The sequence below is a fragment of the Monodon monoceros genome, unplaced genomic scaffold, assembly GCF_005190385.1.
Source record: "Monodon monoceros isolate NGI ecotype Baffin Bay Population unplaced genomic scaffold, NGI_Narwhal_1 Super_Scaffold_18, whole genome shotgun sequence".
NCBI lineage: Eukaryota > Metazoa > Chordata > Mammalia > Artiodactyla > Monodontidae > Monodon > Monodon monoceros.
In genome coordinates, this window is record NW_021703774.1 from 90,797,137 (window position 1) to 90,816,306 (window position 19,170).

The 19,170-nt window shown below is 33.6% G+C and overlaps 1 protein-coding gene across 4 annotated transcripts in view; it reads left to right on the forward strand.

Annotated features, from left to right (window-relative positions):
• COL11A1 (collagen type XI alpha 1 chain) overlaps positions 1-19,170 on the forward strand; it is a 196,526-nt gene that overhangs the window by 126,786 nt on the left and 50,570 nt on the right. For all 4 annotated transcript variants that reach the window (XM_029228484.1, XM_029228483.1, XM_029228486.1 and 1 more), the window contains 5 exons: positions 1,237-1,290; positions 3,968-4,075; positions 4,469-4,558; positions 4,816-4,869; positions 16,331-16,438. In XM_029228484.1, the coding sequence (XP_029084317.1) occupies positions 1,237-1,290; positions 3,968-4,075; positions 4,469-4,558; positions 4,816-4,869; positions 16,331-16,438 (414 nt within the window). The remainder of the gene's footprint in view (positions 1-1,236; positions 1,291-3,967; positions 4,076-4,468; positions 4,559-4,815; positions 4,870-16,330; positions 16,439-19,170) is intronic.

Here is a 19,170-nt window from a genome sequence, read left to right on the forward strand (position 1 = left end):
TGCTGTACACCAAAGTAAATCAGCCATATGCATACATATGTCTCCACATCCCCTCCCTCTTGAGCCTCCCTATCCCACCTCTCTAGGTCATCGCAAAGCACCGAGCTGATCTCCCTGTGCTATGCTGCTGCTTCCCGCATGTCGATGCTACTCGTACTTCGCCCCAGCTTCCCCCTCTCACCCTGTGTCCTCAAGTCTAAAAAAAAAAGAATTAGTGTACTTTAAAAATAGGAGAAATTTGTTTTCTTTCCCCATGGCATCATTTAAAATAATTACAGATTCTTTTCCTGCTTTTAAGTTTTGTTTTTATATATAATGTAATCACAATTATCTGGAAGTTCATGATACAAGTGTGGGGCTAGTTTCTGCTCTTTGCTTTCTAACTTTCTTATTTCCAATCTGATGTTGTAATGAATAAAACTTTTGCAAATACTATTTGCTTTAATTCAGTTCTCTGGCAGGTTTGTCAGTATTTTGAATCTTTATCCAACTGTTAAGTGTCAATTAACTCACATGAGAAGGAAATTTGCTAATCATAATACAGTCATGCAGAATGAATAACCCAGGAGTCTAGAGAAATATAAACACCAGAATATATGCCCAAAGGCCTTGTTTAGTGAGTACATGTGCTCACATCTACTGGATTTTATTCTAATGACTGCATTATATGCAAGGTACATTTGTAAGTATATTCTTTTGGGTTTTAAGAAAGAACACTGATAAAATGTTGAAATAATGACAACGCATGCAAAGCTTTCTTTTTATAAATTTATTTTTATATCTTGTTTATTTTATGAGATTGTTGGAATGCAGGAAAGAGAAATGCATTATCACAGACTGTAGATTTATCTCTGTATAAAGGACCAGTGGACTGTTTCAAAGAATGTCTAAATCCTCATTTATTTCATCCATAAACGTTTCTCGATTAAAATTTCTATGTTGTCTGACTCAGTGAAAGAGGGCTAAGAACACATTTTTGCTCCAGCTTCATCCCTTTTTCTTGTTTTCTTTTTTAAGCTTATTGAAAGTAATCATAGGACTACAGTTTACAATAGTGAAGATGTTAAATTTTCAATATAAAAAGAAATGGAATGTAGTAATTCATAGGCATTTAAAAATAAGTATTTTTAGCCAAAAGATGACTTTCTTTTAATGTGAATTATTCAACTGTCTCAGAGAATTTTAATTTATGCTTTGTGCCCTGGATAGCTTTTATAGATTTTTTTTTTACCTTAGGGGTTTCAAGGCAAGACCGGCCCTCCTGGGCCAGGGGGTGTTGTTGGACCACAGGTACGTTCCATTTTACTTTATTTTCCTAACAAGATTTATTTTCTTGTTTATATTTTCACCTTTGCTAAGTTGTGTAAAATTTGCTCATTTTATTGTGAAAAGTTTTTAATTGAAATTTATGTATTTTTATATTTTGGATGGCATTTAAATATATAATTTGCCTGTATCAAATGAACTTCAGCAAACCATCAGTTAGCTAAAGCGATTTTTCAATTGCCTGAATGAATAAAAGAAAAGAATAAAATAAATGACATTAAGTCAAAAAGTTCACAATGAAGATGACACGAAAGCCTGATCATGGCATCATCTGCTAAAAACACCACATAATTTTTAAATAGATTGGCCATAATCTTTTTTGGGGATTTCAAATTATAAAATGACTTTAGTTTTCTAAGTATAAATTAGATTTAGAGGTATAATATATTAGAAATATAAAGCTTCTAACACAATTCTTCTAAAATGTTAATATTTGCATTATATTACATGTTTCTTAAAATTTTTGTCTTCATAACAATGATTTCCATCAGTGATAAAATATTAGTGTTTAATCTTTGAGTATATAGAAATAATGGCAAAGACAAGTAGCTTTTTCAAGGGAGGTGGCAGAAAGAATCTCAAAACTTGATGCAGTATCCTGAATTATAGTATTAACTACTTATAGAAAATAATTCACAGGGATAGAAAACAATGTTTTTATTCTGGCATAGCCTATTGAATGGACACGACACATCTAGTTTACTCAGCTGGAATTTTATCCCTGCTAATAACAAATTATAGCAAAAGAGCAGTTTACTGAGTGTTTTAATTATTTAATTGCTTTAAGTAGTCTTTTCTCAGCCTACAATTAGCTCTTAGTACTTTGTAACTCAATCACACACCACACACACAGAGAGAAATGAAAACTGCGTCTTCTTTCTAGGAATATGTGTGATAGAAGCAAAAACGAAGAATTCTTGGATTGGTTGATCCCTTTTATTTCAGAGATCACTTTGAGTCAAGGGAATTTCTGTTTGCTACTTTATAAAGAAGAAAACAGTGTGCATGATGCTCTTTTTGCAGATTTCTGTGTGTGTGCTGAGCCTTCCTTTTAACTGCTTATCAGTTTTAATTTTTAAAAAACCCTCTAAATAATTGTTTTCTTCTTTATTCCAAACAACTTCACAGCAATTTTCTGTGGAAAAATCTAACTGAAAGAATCATTCCTATTATGTTATTTATCTCTGAACAGAAATAGGATTAGGGCCCCAACTAGAATGTAAACATCTTGGGGCTTAACTGAACATTTCAGGTCCTCACGATTTTGAAAAGTCATCTCTGCCTAATGCAGACATCCGGTTTCTGAGCCCCGTGTTCTTTTTTGTCTCCCTACTTTAAGGCATAAAAATAACAGGTGTGTTATTGAATATGCATCTTCATTGGATTATTTTTCTTTATTGGTCCTTTTAAGAAAGAAAATTCTATAGCCTATTTCAAATGTAACCGTATTTTCATGTTAGGACAAAGGAAGTGATTTAATAGGAGCAATATTGATTGCAATACTTGATACCCTTTTTTTGTGTGGTCATGTGAATCACCATTCATTTTTGTCTCAGTGGTGATAGCCATTAAATTAGGATCAGTTCTACATTCCTTACTATTGAAATTCTGATCAGATGTTTAAGGAAACATTCCTATGGGAAGAAATGTTTATGCATTAATGATAAGTTCGGGACCTTCAGCAATACACAATTAAAGGAATTTAAACCTAGAAATGTACACTCAAGTTCGGGATAGATGTGTTTTTTATCCAAGACCAAAAAGTAAGAATCTGTTGCATTTTTAGAAAAATAACAGAGAATGATATTCCATAAGCAACTTCAGTAACACATTCCACTGTTTAACAATCTTAGCATCTGGAAACTTTCCCTTTATATATGTTTAAACTTAAATCCTTCATTTTGCTTTTCTCTAAGTGGAGATAGAGAGCAATTGGTCACCATTCTCTATCTACACTTGAAATAGCACCACAAACCAGCACCACTCAGGGGACACATAAGTGACCTGACATTTTTCACTTTGTCATTTGCAGCAGTTTAAGGCAGTGGGCTATTTGTTATAGTCTTTGGCCGAAAGGAACTGCCAACCCAAACTCATGATCTTCAGGGTCCCCCTGCCACATTATCTAGACTTTGTCAAATGAACGTAGATTAACAATTGGAAGGTCTCCAATCATGGAAATTCCAAGGAGGACCACTTTGGTTGTTTGGGTTCCAGGGGACCTGAGCTTATTATCAAGCAGTGATTAATTGAGTAGTGGTACCAGTGCCTCTTTTGCTCCTAAACTCATTTGACACCTAATATAAAAAGAGGGGAGGGTATGAAATTATAGTGAAAAAACAGTTTTTAACAATACTTGGCCTCACTCCGAAACAATCTGGTATTAAATAAAGAAAACAGCTCTTTGAATTTATCTATATATTTCCCTTATACACTCAGATTTTAATAAAGATTACACATAATCTTTCAGACTTCTACCAGGTAATTTACTTTCACTGCTTTATATGCAGTTTTGTAGGACATCATGAAAATAATTGAAAATGATAAAACTTTGTGAAAGGGAGTGATATTTGTTTTGGGTTTGTGTTATCTTTGCCAAAAATAAAAGAGCAATCTAATGAAGTTTGTTTATCCAATTTAGGGACCAACTGGTGAGACTGGTCCCATAGGCGAACGTGGACATCCTGGTCCTCCTGGCCCTCCTGGGGAGCAAGGTCTTCCCGGTGCTGCAGGAAAAGAAGGTGCAAAGGTACACCATGCTCAAGGAATTTTCTTGGCTGAAAATATCCATTTACTTTTTACTGTAGCTTCTTATTACTTGTCCATAGATTTTCTAAATGTTGGTGTAGTATTTAAATGAATGTCAGAAAGATATGTCAGTAAAATATTCAGTTTATTGTATTTCAAGGCATGACTGGACAATATATAAGAACAGTTAGTTCTATTGCCCATAAAACCATCCATTTATATACACTCAACTGTGAATAGTAGCTCATTTTAATGTATATGACATTCCACACAATACTCTCATCATTAAACGGTATTCAGGCTTTACTCACAGTAGTTTAGAGGTAATTACAATTTTGTTTTTGGAAACATGTAGAGTTTACTCTCTATGATGGATGTTTATTATGTTCTTTAGGGTGACCCAGGTCCTCAAGGTGTCTCAGGGAAAGACGGACCAGCAGGACTACGTGGTTTCCCAGGTGAAAGAGGACTTTCTGGAGCTCAGGTATAATTAACATATTAATGAAATATGTGAATAAAATTGCTTATTAGAAGCATTTTTTTAGGTCTCAACTAAATAAAGATTCATGAGTAATTAAAGGGGAATATGTAAGCATATGCATGGGTTGTCATAATACATATAGCAATATACATTAGTGTCTGGAAACACTTCCTAATATTCTCATTTTGTCACTCATACATCTCCTCCTATTTATATTCAATTCACATCAATTCATTATCTTTGCTTTTCACTTTTCCCAGGGTGCACCTGGACTGAAAGGAGGAGAAGGTCCCCAGGGCCCACCAGGTCCAGTTGTAAGTATGATTATAATAAATAGCCATGCTATCCATGATTGCAAATTACAGCTCTTCTTTCATTACTCTCATGCTGTGATCCCACAGTGTGTGGAAGAGAAAATAAACACGTGTCAATCAAATCAGTCAGTCAATGCCTGGTTTCTACCAGTTGCATGCTCTAATGAGTGCAGAAACAAAAGAGTTTAGATGATTGAAAATATTTATTTTACCACTGCTGTCAGGAGGTAAAAGGAGCTATCTTGCTTCTTACAATACCTGAGGAAATAAATCGTAATTTGTCTGATTCTGAGTACTTGATGAGACTTGAATTTTATCAATGCTCATTAAAAAAATCCCGTAAGTGTGAAAGGCATATATCCATTTTGTATATTATCTAGATTGCTTTATTTAGTCAATGTAACCTTATGAAATAATCGGCAAATGAGTAAATATCAGATTTTTATTTACTTGAGATACATATAACCCCCCAGAAAGCATTAGAATGCAGCCTTCATTTTTTTCCATTAATTTACCTTCATTCTTAGCTGTACTGTGTGAAGTTACCAATAAGAGCCAAACTACCAATTTTAGCGGTTTCTTCTCATTCTCCATTTTATTTCACCAATCTAAAAAGATGAAAGTTGCTTTAACTTGCATCTCAACTTCTTTATATAACATATTGAAGTCATACTAGTTCCACCTCCAAAATATTCCTTTAATTTGTCCCCTTTTCTTCATTTCCACTACCACCACATTTGTTCAGACTCTTTCCTTTCCCTCTTTGCTTAATAGTGTCTTATCTCCTTGACTCTCTTTCTTACCCTCTTCTGTTAGTTTTGCCCACTGATTGTAGAATTTTAGCTTAATACACAACCTTAACTCTTCCATTGCTTTGCTTATATATATCTCATGGTTCCATGCTGTCTTTGGAAACCAAACTCCTTATAAGTTTCTTCAAAATTTGATCCCAATCACTATAGTCTATTTTATTTTTCTCAAGGCCCACATTCTAATTCTACCCAATTTAATGCACTGAATTTCTTGCTTATCATACTACCACAATCTTTATACTTTGCAGAGAATATAGTTTATACTATTCTTCTTCCAGGAAACCCCATTTTTCCTTTCTCTATTTGAAAAAATTCCTACTCATCCGTAGAGATCAAGCTTAAATGTTAAAATCTCTATAAGGTCATCTTTGGACAATTTGCTTCCATTTCATATATTAGTGAAATTTCTCTGCTCTTTGTGCTCTTTGTTATGATTTGCATTTTAGAAATTGCATTGGAATATATTTGGTTGTCTGTCTCTTTCATTAGACTGTGAGTTCCTTATGTTACTTTGGTTATATTCACAGCACAGTGCTGTCAATATAATCATTCCATATTTACCTATTTAAATTTATCATACATCCTGATATTGGAGTAAAGTGTATATAGCATAAATAATACTGAGAACATAACAATATAATCTTTGGCAGATTGATTAACATTATATTTAATCTGTAGGCCATACAAATGTCATTACAATGATTATGGTGGGTATGGATATCTGATAAGGATTTTTTAAAAAGAAAAGTAAGACTTTTCAATAACTGTATTTGGTATTCATAAAATTATATAGAACATTTTAAGATATCCAGATAAGTTAGTGGTGGTAGCATGAGTAGGAAAAAATAGTTGAATAAGACAGAAGTGCTTATTTGAGCATAGATAGAATCTTCAAAATTTTCAGTGCAATGCAGTCTATTTATCCAGAACTTCAGGTTCTAAAGTGAATTTTATTTTGGAATATGGATGCATTTTTTGAGATCAATAGTTATTGCATCTGTGAAACCTGAATCATGAGCACAAAATTTAAATTGTTTAAAGTTATTTTTTAGGACCCAAGCAAACAATGTTATCTGAGGTCTTTGAACAGTTGAAATCAATATATTTGTAGGGTACATAATATGCCCAGGAGATAGAGATATACTTTAATAGAATATTACTCAACAATTATCCGGTTACATGTGAAAGAACATAGTAAATATGATCAAAAAGATCTAATATTTATTCATTTAGCATCAAGAACCGCTTATTTGGCAATTACTACTTACTTCCCTGTATACAATTAAGCTCCACAGAAGATATACCTCTAAAAGACTTAAAATAAGGGAAACAATTTTGAAAAGAAACACGCCAAAGACCAAATAGCACTATAAGACAGTCAGTGATTAAATGCCTAATGATATACAAACAACAAATATTAATTATTCAAGGGCAGGGGAAGAGAAGAGAAATCAGTAAAAGGGTCATGCAGGAGGTGGCCCTTGAACTTGGCTTCAAAGAGTATAGAGGATTACAAAATCATTAAGATCTAGAGAATGATACTAGGAAAGGGGTAAGGTGTTTAGGGAACATCTGGTCTTACCAAAGTGTGACACCTTGGGAGAGGGACTAAAGTGTGATGAATTCTTGCTAGGATCCAGGTACTCTGCTATGTATTTACATAATATAATGCTAAAACAGAAATATAATGTGCCATATGATTATTGAAGCTCTAAAATGACAAGTTGAAGTAATTTGAAGATTTGAAGTTTTTAGAGTAAATGGAGTAAAAAAACAAAGTTTTTTGGAGCAAACAAATTTAATAAAGTTTTAGGGAAAAAGTTATCAGTGTGTAATACATAGCAGAGATGGGAGAGACTCATTGAGCATAAAAGGTCAGTGATCAATGTCATAATGTAAGTGAGCCAATGATAGTGCAGTGGGAAGTCAAAGGCCGGTGCAGATGGAACAAACACTAGGAAGGCAGGATAGTAGGATTTATTACTAAGATTGGATATGGGCAGTGAGGAAAGATGAAAACTGAATGATGACTTCAAGCTTGTGTCCTTGGGGGAGTGACAAATTTAGTGGTGCCTGGTCAGTTTTACCTGGTCAGGAACAATGACAAACACAAAACACTCTCACACTAAAGCTCAAAGCCTCTTAGTAGTCACAAAAGATTTTAAAAGGCTTTTAAATTTTGCTAATAGAAATGCTCCACAGATGCTGACTGTGAGTTTATTTATTTGGAATTAGAATCTATTCTTACAATAAATTAACATACCCAATTCAGTAGACATCAACCAATTAAAACTCTTCCTCAAAGTTGTTGGAAAAGGAATCACTAAAAGGAAAGACATCATCCACATTTATTAGTTCTTTATGCTATTACTGTAATTGCTGTAAAATATAATAAAGAGGTTCATGATGATGACTCCCACTCCATAACAAGTGCTAAACAAGCCTCAGTTTACTCCAGTTAAAGCAATTACATGCATGTGAAATTTGATTTTGAGATTTCTTAATTCCAAATTACCAAGATTAAAACAAAAGTTGTTGATTTTCTAGATGTAAACTATAATTTATTCAGAAAATTTGTTCATGTTAATTATCATTTTTTGAGATTAAAGACTTAGGGGGATTATCTTGCAACTGAAAGTAAAAACAAAGAATAAGGAGTGCTGACTTCTTCGGCAAGAAAGATAACATGTTCCATTTTGCAATGTTGATCAAAGATGTGACATCGAAATATCAAAGGAAAATATCTGGTCAGTTGGTGAGAGACAATGAAATTGTAATGCGTAAGGATAAAGGTGTAAGAGTATCCTGTAGAACTCCTGAGTCTGTATCAATCTCATATTAACTTCACCTTAGGGATATTTACCAAGTATTGGTAAGTGCAGGACTAAAATTCACAGGAACAGAGAGGGATAGAGATTCAGCACTTATGCATACGAAGGAACAACTATTAAAGTGATGAGTTCTCTAAGGAAAAAATGTAAAGAAAGATGTGGATGGTAAAGGAAGTAGAAAAGGGAAAGGAAATTATTAAGAGTATTTAGTCTTTCAACTCATGCTAAGAACTTTATAATTATTATCTTATTTGATTCTTGCAACCTGGCCCAGTAGATATTATCTTTCCATTATTAAAGGCAAGGGATCTGAGACTTAGAGAAGGTAAACAACTTGCCCAAGTTCATAGTCCTTTGAAAACGAAACACCACAGCACATTATATAGACCCATTTCCAAACATGTATATCTCTTACTCTGTAGACATTGGCCTAACATTCTCTCTCTCTCCCTCTCTCTCTGTCTCTCTCAGTTGCAGTTTTCCAAGTCCTCTTCATCCTTCTCTATTTTGGTGAAAAATTTTTCAATAGGAAAAGAGTTAGAGGAGCTAATATTACAGCTAACTAGGCTTTAATATTCCTATATGTGCTATTTATAATCATTCTTAACTTGAATGAATCGAAGATTAAACTGCTTAAACAGATGTACAAGTTGGATCCTTAATGACCATAAATATTTTCCAGTATACTATTGAATCCTTAATTTTTTTCCTTAGAATACAATTCTTAAGGAGAGTAGTTGTGCTGTCTTTCTGGAATACTAGAGAAATAATAAATTCCCTCATTGCATAGGATGTCAATGAACTAAAACTAAAAGCAGGGTTTTTATCAACAGTTCTTGCTCACAGTGAGATTTGTAAAGTGTGTACATGTCACAGTTATGCACGTCAAACACTATACCCTTTCAATATATTCTGGCCCATACAGAGCAAAATATATTTAATAGTCATCCATCTATAAGTGTGTACATGTATACATTTATAAATATATTTAACATCTATTCTTTTTATTCATAATCTATTCAGTTGGAAACATAGGCCAGACTGTTTGTATCACATTGTTATGACAGCCTATAGAAGTGGGTTTATTGACCTCTGATAGGTCTAGCTATGATGCCATTGGCTTGTATTTAAAAAAACTATAACGTATAGAGTTGTATCAACCAAAAGTATCTATTTGAGGATATGGGAGATTTGTATGCAAGGCTCCTATTATGAGTATCCTCAGAAGAAATCTCTTACTAATAATAGCATTAGAAATATTTGTAGTTTCTTGAGCAGTTAGCTGGGTTTCTTTTTTCTTTCAACTGTTACGAAAATTAAATTTCTCTTTTTGTCATGGCTTACGGAAATAATGGAGTCAAATTTGGGACACAGTAGAGAAGATAACTCCTTGCTTTTTGACTGTTTTTGTAACTTTTTACGTTCAACTCTATACAAAAAGTACATATAATGTACTTTAATATTATCTGCTTTATTTTATTAGAGTTACTTTTTAAAAATGCTGTACAAGACCCATTGCATTGACTTCATAAACCATCAATGGATCATGACCTGCATTTGGGAAAAGCCTTGGTCTCTAGTATGCACTTTTAGATTACTAATATTGTTAGTCCTATTTTTTGCCAATAAAAAAGTTACTTGCTTCTTTACATTTCTTACCTAACATTTCTTATTTATATTACCTTTTATTTATGTCTTCCCTGTAAGCTGCTGTAAGTCTTTTCTTATGGAAAACTATAATTAAATAAATATCTGAATATGCCAGACAATCTATTAAGCTGGAGTTTTATAGATTCATTAAATGGACATTTCCTGCATAGAGCTTATGGTTTACTGAGGATGATGGATGTGGAATAGATAAAATAACATGTTAAATAATGAGTAATATATTAAAAGATAGAACAAAGAAGTCGAAGTGAAAACAATGTATTTTCCCTAAAAGAATTAGGTTGGAGTTAAAGATATAAATAAAAATCAATTTGATCTATGAAAAGCAAGTTTTTCATGGGTTAGACTTAGTCTTGAAGTCTTCATCACTGTCTTAGTCCTCTTAGCAAAGAATTGGTATCTAATGTCGTAGTTCTCTGAAGGTCTAGCTACTCGGAGTGAATGTATATTGAGAAACAATTTTTAGTGCTCCTGCTGAAGACAAACAAAATTATCCCAACAGGATACTGTGACTTTGGGCTTCTAAAATCTGGCAAAAACCAAGTGTTCTCTGTATGCGTGATGATGTACAAAAAAGCTGGTAATAGATGCCCATCAAAGCAGGGCATGTTTTCTCATCTCAGGGGGTTTACTTGCTAAGTGGGTGTCTTGATGCACACACGCAAGGCAGGAAGAAGCAAGGGGCTGAACAGCAAGAGAGGAAGGCAACACAGCGTTTTTCTCATATGTTGAACACAAACTGAGTAAACATTTTATATTTATGTTAACACAGTATATACAAATATATTATGCAAACGAGTTCTCAGATTGCATTTACCACCTATATTTTCATAAAACAAAATCAAGGAAAATGTATTCCCTGAATAATCTCTCCCTCATATGCTTTTTCTGATAAAAAAAAAAAGTCCCCTCGGGGACTTCCCTGGCAGTCCAGTGGTTAAGACTCCACGCTGCCAGTGCAGGGGGCATGGATTCGATCTCTGGTGGGGGAACTAACATCCCACATGCTGCCCAGTGTGGCCAAAAGATAAAATAATAATAATAATAATTTTTAAAAATCTCCTCATTGCCAACAGTTATTTCTCTAAATAGAAGGAGATTTAAAAAAATAAAATAGTGTGCTGGTAAAGGCCCTCTATCCTTACAACCACATTTCTTCCCCGTCCCCAGGAGTGGGAGTTAATATGGAGAATGTATATGGGGAGGGGGCAGGCACATAGCTGCAGGTAAAAGTCCAAGATTTCACAACTGTGCAACGTATCAGTCTTTATTCCTTTCCTATGACTCCTATTTCATGATTGTCCCCTGATGATTCTCTCTTTTCCTCTTTATGTGCTATTATTTCTTCCTGTTGTTGTCTCTCCCTTAGGGTTTTATATGCCCTTCTTATCATAATTCCTATTTCTTCTAATTATTTGTCCACATCCCATTCCAGAGAACCTTCTTTTCACTGGCTTTTTACTTATTTCTCAAACAAGGAGCTGGAAAAGTTTTTAGAAGGATTATACTTACTAACTGGGTCATATTCTATTCTTTTTAAAATTAAAGCACACTTTCTCTATTGCAATCCGGTTAGACCTCAGGGGGGCTATTATGACATCCAATCAGGATGAATCATGTAGAGAGATGGTGGTGGGATCAGTGACCGAAGACTGAGATATTGTAGGACTTTAACTTAATCATTCAGAATTTATGTTTTAAACTCTGGTAATGCTTGATATTTTATCTGAATTTTCAGCTTATCTGATCTCAAATACATGTAATCTGCAGAGTGAGAATTACCTCAAACTAGTTTTGCCACGAAGGTCAACTTGGCTTTACAAAGAGAGGGGCAGACTTTTTTCTTTTTTTGCTTTCTACTTGTATAGCTCTGTTCATAAGGACTTGTGTTTATGTTTCTTTTCCTCTCTCTAGTGGGCTGCCTTCTAATTGAAAGCTGATGAGATGATTTCTCTGTTTACCTCTTTCCTTTACTTTACAAATGCTTCTCAGAATATGAAACACCCAGTGAATATAACAGAAAATATTTATCTGGGGTTCTCCTGTGTGTGAAGAGTTAGAGAAATAACCACTATTCTCATTGCTTCAAGGAAATAAACTGATGCTATTGACTTGTGTTTTATTACCATTGCAAGGTTTAGGGAAAAGGGCTGCAGAAGAGGATAAAGCTAACATAAACTTAAAGAGAGGTCACTAACTATAAAAATGTAAATTCCTCTCTTTTAAAAATAAGTAAATGTCCAAACTTCAGTTGAAAATAAGTGACCTATCGTGGTTGCTGTTTAGTATTAAAATAACAGAATAATTCATGATATTACGATTGTTATAATTCCTGTAATTCCATACATACCTTTAGAAAACTTTTAATTTACCTTCTGTCCATTGCTATTTAAATCATAAATTGGGGAAATATTTTTATAGTTTTTAGCCTCTTTTTCTCTGAGTTCTTTCCAGTTAAGCACTTTTGATGGGTAAAATATTTATCATTGCTATAGAGATGAGTATGTAAACAGTTTAAATTAGGATTAAAAATACTGTTTTGTGGGAAAAGCTCTACTCTTTAACGGTATGGCCTTAGATGTACCATACACATTCTGGATCTTAATTTTCTCTCCTATAAAATTTAACTTCTGCAATCATTTGAGATTGCATATCTACACTTAAAGTATGTAGCTATTCATGTACAGTACTCTAACATCTGTTGCATTCATATTTTAGGACAGACTTTAGATGTATCAACACAATAATATCAGAAAAAACAGAGGGCAAATTATTTCTGTTCCTATTTTGTTGGCGAGAAAATAGAGCCAAATAGAAGTTAATCAGTTTGTTCAAGATGGGAAAGCTACTGGTTTCAGTGCTGAGAAGGAAAAGATCACACATACAGTTGACACTTTTACGTAGGGCTTGCTATGTGCCAGTAAGTACTCAGAGGGCTGAAGATCAATTTAAAAAACAAGCAAAAATTTTACCTTTGTGAGCCTATTATTATCCATTTAACCTATGTTTAAACCCAAACATGTTCATCTTAGATGTAATTGTTCACTTATCTGACAAATATAAAGCCCTCTGTTCTTCACTATAGCCAGTTATAGGACAATGCAATAAATTCTATAACTATAACTGTCTAGCCTTTATGGAAAAAAATGTATCTGCAGTGTGAGATTCTTAAGGGCTGATGCCTGCCATAATACATTTTGTATTCCCAATCAGTGTCACAAGAGAGTAGTCTCACTATATTTTTGTTAAATGTGTTCTCTTTTTAATATCGGGTTTAAATTTTCATTTTTAATGGAATTTCTTCAGTGATTCAATTGGGATTAAAGGATTCATAAGACTTAATCTTAAAAGTTGACCTGGGAATATTTAAATAAGTTCTGTATGTTGATAACAGCATGTGCTTAATCAGTAGGTATCATCAGAGATTTTCACTTTTCATTTATAGATGTATAAAATAAAATCACTGCAGAGCATGCTGTTATCAAAAATATCTAGACTGTATGAATGTCAGAGAATGACTGTTTGGACAAAGGAGATAAGCATTGCCATTAATTCTTTTAAGTTTTCTCATTTTAGAAAGTGTTCAACCAATGTGAGCTTGTTCTGGTAGAAGTGGTCTTAAATGGCTTCTATTTCTTCTACTTATTAAAATTTAGCATAATATATGTGAATTATTGTGGTACAAACAACCAGGGAATATTTTCTTCACCATTTATGGAGTACTCTGTATTGCAGGAAGAAACTTTGTGTGAATCAGGGCACATGAGCTAGACACTGGGCCTTATGGCCGCCTTTACCTGAAAAGTAAACAAGTCGTACAGGAATTAAATTATATTGCATTTGTAAAGTACTTAGCACAATAGTTGTTTAGTAGGCTCAATAGTTGGAAAATAATAAATTTTCTTAATATACACATCTGTTTTCTAGTGAATTTCCTCTTTTATCATCCTGGTCTCATAGTTGTCAAGCTCAACACAGTCTAAAATGATATCTTCCTCAGGTAGTCTTTGAAAAGTCGGGGTTTAAATTTAAAACAGGATCAAAGAGAAAGGTTTCATGGCCTGACATATCAAAATTGCATCTCTTTTTGTATCATCAATTACAAATAAAATATTTCAGCCCTTAAATTGGATGCTTAGTTTAGATTTGATAACACTAATGGGTAGTAATGCTTTTGTGAGATTTTACAAGTAAAATATTAAAATGAAAATGTAACACACCCACCTTGTATGCACGCTCATCTTCAAGAAATCAGATTTTCAGATATTAGAGATTTATCTTTAGGGATGATAGTGTTTACCCGAATAAAACAGAATCACCCTAGTCACACTGTATATTGTTTTCTGTTTATACTTACACCAAAAAAGAGTGCTTTCATTACTGAACTTTTTCTTTCTCTCTTTTCTGTAATTCAGAATTCTTTGCATTCCTCTCAATTTCAGGATCCTTACTCTCCTTCTCCTCCTTTTAATCCTTGTCTTCCTCCTCTGTTCTCTCTCTCTCTTTCTCTCTCTCATTGTCCATCTTCCTCCCTCCCCTGCCCTCCTCCTCAGCCTCCAGGCTTCCTTTCTTTCTTTGCTGTCTCTGCTAAGTAGAGACAAATCTTTGCATGCCTTCAACTTTTAGGGCTGCACTTCTTGAATGCACTCAGAGGACTCTATTCTCATTTTTAATTTCTGCATTGGCCTCTGGAATCATTCATCCAAAGTCTGCCATCTGGTTAACAGTCACACCACTTGTGGTTGACTCTTTTGCATAAAATGTTTTAATATTATTAAATTAAAAATAACATTTTGACAGAGGACAGATGTTTATTATTTAAAAAATACTAACTGAAGTTTTCCTTTGTAATCTCTTCTTCTTTAGTATTTGAATTATGATTGGTAAAAATTTATTTTTCACACAGCTCTTAAGCACATCAATACAAATTGTCATTATCATTGTTCTTGTGTTCATATTTAGTTAGTTCTCTAGCTAATAAAAATAGAAATTAGAACAAAGTCAATAATTCATATTTGTATAATAAAATGACTTCTAATTACATAGGGAGAGTAATATTAGAAGATAAATGTGACAGTACTATATTTTCCAGCTTTTATAAATCATTTCTTTGAGTTTTAAAATGATGATGTTATTATTTAGACTTCTTAATTATTAAGGAAAGCTGCTAATAATCATATTTTCTAATATTTCACATTAGTTCAATCCTGAAAGAAAATGATAAATTAAAACTTAGCCACCCATCTAGGAATCTAATGCAAAGACAATATTCTTGTTATCTTTCAATAAATAAAATTGGAAATGGTAAATAGGTTATCTTTGACCTATACATGACTTAGTAAATCTACATTTGCATTTCTTTTATTCTTGCTTTAAATAATGTTTTCTTAAATTGTTGATAATTTATATGAAGGCAGTATCCACACTTTTTAAAATTTTACATATTAGGTATTTTTTAAGCAAACTAATTGAAAATATATAGCCTCTATTTTGAAACTCAATTGGACGTACCTAGTCAAATGTGAATTATCTAGTTAGTGTTCATAATAAAACCCAATGGTCCCTACAGAATTCTAAGATAAATTTAAGGACTTATTTTCAGGAAAAAGTCCAAGCTCTGGGATAGTGATTATTGAACTTTATTATGTAAAAAATTATATTTGCACCTCAAAGCAATGACAATTTCTGAACTCATTTTTAGGACTTTGAAATTGTGATTCAGCAAGTTTGAGGTGAAGTCCAGAAATCACTTTGAAAAATGCTAGTCTAGACAGTGTATCATGCCAATCCAGAATAATACAGGGAGAGAATTGTATAGGAAGGTACTGTTGGATTTATGCCTTATAAAACATCGTGAACAATTGTGAACACTTAAATGAAAAGAGAAAACATCTGTAAAATATTAAAGATATATAATTTTGAAATATTTTTCTTCTTATCAGTATTTCTTAACTTTAGTATCTGTGCTTAATATTGGGGCTAGAACTTAATCTTTTAAATTGTGAGTACTGTTCCTGTCTGAGATCTTAAAATTGTCTAAAAGTGACTTTTATGTTATGTAAACTGTAAGATTTCACAACTAAATAAGTGATTCTTAAGTGTAACTTTTTCCATCATTAATAACAAAATACCTTTTTTCCCCTGTGCTAGGGCTCACCAGGAGAACGTGGGTCAGCAGGAACAGCTGGCCCAATTGGTTTGCCAGGGCGACCAGGACCTCAGGGTCCTCCTGGTCCAGCTGGAGAGAAAGGTGCTCCTGTAAGTAATTTCAAGGAGGAATATATTATACTGTCATCCTGCACAAGTTATTACTTTTTATTCAAGGATATTAGCTCTTCATAGTCCACTGCATTCTTTCTGCATATGTGCCTGGCATATAAACACACTTATTTTTATATTTATAATACAGAAAATTTCAAATTCATTAAATGAGATGACATTTTTCCACATTTTATGAAACCCTAATATCTGTGGGGGAGTTGGATATTATTAATGTGAAAGGCTTCTGAGTTTGTTCCTTTTGAAAGATAAAATTGGTCTTTTGATTAAAACCATACTTTGCTGCTTTATATTAGAAAAGTGTTCACTTTTCACTCCTCTTGTAGTACAACTTAATTTCCAATCACTTTCATGGTCTGTAAGTGAAACGCATAGAGGCTGCACTTCTCCTGTGATTTGAGTTTTGATCTACAGTGAAAGAGGTGGAAAACATCTGGTCAATTATTTTATCTTATATTTATTTAATAATTATGGATATATTCTGTTCATTAGGTTTAAGTTTCATCATCAAGATTTCTCCCCTAATTTTGTTCCTGCTTTTCACTTAATCATATTAATTTTCTAAAACAACTAAAGCATTCTCTCACCCTCCAAGGTTAAAACACAAACTTGTTCAGTAAATATATATAAAAATTGCTGATCATTGTATGCAAAAAATACAAGTTCAATACTTTTGTGTATATGTAAGTTTTGACATATATTATCTAGTTTAAGCCTATAATCTTCAAAATACCTTTTAATCACTAAGGACCTAGTTTTAGCAAGTTGAGTGAGATTTAGCAAGTTGCTTTCATTGTCCATTGACATTACTGTTTGTGATCTTGTTTAAGTATTTCCAAATTAAAGTGACTGTTTTTCTGTAATCTACTATCTTTTAGACACATTTAGAATATTAGAATAGGACCATATCACCTGTGGTTAGAATCTTTTGGTGACAGAGAAAGCATTTTTAATTGCTGAGAAGTTTTTAAAGCAATGTATTTCCAGCTTAGTAAATTTGTTGAAAATTTAGACATTATTTTCTGAGATGTTAAAAGACAACTATAAAAAATTGTTATTTGGCTCCTTCTTACAATTTCTATAATTTCCAACCAATCTCAGACACTAAAGATTTGTCCATAAAACTTTTATAGTGTACTGTGCACTGGGAGGGGATATAAAACATATAGATTCAGGCCCTTTCATACAAGTTCATTCAAAAATTCAGGGCACTCGTATATTGGCACAACACAATGAAGAATGTATACAGAGAAAACAGATATGCATTGCTTTAGTATACCAATTGAGAGTATACTTATTAGAGAAGCCAAGAATTCTCTGAAGATAATAGATTGAAGGCTGGGTTTTAAATACCTTGACTTTATGAAGAAAAAGTAAAATATTGAAACAAAGACAAGAATATGGAAAAGTATTGAAAATGATAATAAATTACTTTGGTGATATAGAGGAGAAATTATTGACAGAAGCCCTTTTCAGAGATAAGATTTGGCCCAGGTTTTTTTGGTGATTGGTGGTATTATGAGGAGGGAGGGAGAGGAGAATGTTCTGCCCACCTGTTCTCTCTGTTATTCCCACCAACAACAAAAACTCCAAGGTGTTCATTCCACTGTTCTTTTTTTTTTTTTTTGCGGTACGTGGGCCTCTCACTGTTGTGGCCTGTCCCGTCGCGGAGCACAGGCTCCGGACACACAGGCCCAGCGGCCATGGCTCAGGGGCCAGCCGCTCCGCGGCATGCGGGATCCCCCTGGACCAGGGCACGAACCCGTGTCCCCTGCACCGGCAGGTGGACTCCCAACCACCGCGCCACCAGGGAAGCCCTCCACTGTTCTTTTATTCAACAAATAGTTATTGAGAGCAACTAAGTGCTGGACACAGTATTAGGTAGTACTTTTGAAGAAGTTATCTATCTAGGGATGGTAGCATCAAATGGTTATAGAAGTGTTGGGTGAAAATACCCATAGCCCTCCATGCAGACGTTTAGTAAAAACTGATGGAGACGCTGGCTAAGATGTTAAGCAAAGTCTTTTACCTCTTCCTAAACGCAAATATAAATCTGATATATTGGTATAGATTCCACACAGACCAAGATCAGAAGAAATAAACAGCAGGTGATTCCTGGCTAGAGATTATGTGTACTGTAATGAAGGCAGTTAAGAATTAATCTGTCTTATTTACAGATACTCTCATATAAAAGGATTGATTTTTGGAGTTCAGTCTCTCAAGGAAATCCAAATTAAGGAGAAATATCTGAATCAGCTCATGTGTTCAAAATAGTGACATTCACTGTGAATAGCACAGCACATTTTATGAGTGGAGATAGTTTTGAGACATTGCAATATTTAATTTGAAGGAAATAAAAGGTCTCCAGTGTGACATCAGAGGTATGTGTTAAATGATAATTATGGCATAGTTTTGAAAAATACAATAAGATCGTATGGAACCCAATGAAGTAATAAACTTGTTAACTTTGTTTTATGGACATTTTGTTATTTTTGTTGTCATTAAGCAATTAACTAACTAGCCTTAAATGGCTACTCTGGGCCACAGGCCAGCGAGGTACAATGGAATACAAAATCAGACAACTTCTGCCCTCACACAATTTATTGTCTGATGGGGCTTTAGATAATAAGCAAAGAATCACTAAGTACCTGTATAATTACAAACTCTGGCTAATGATATAAGGAAATGTACTGGTGTATGTCAGCTTATAA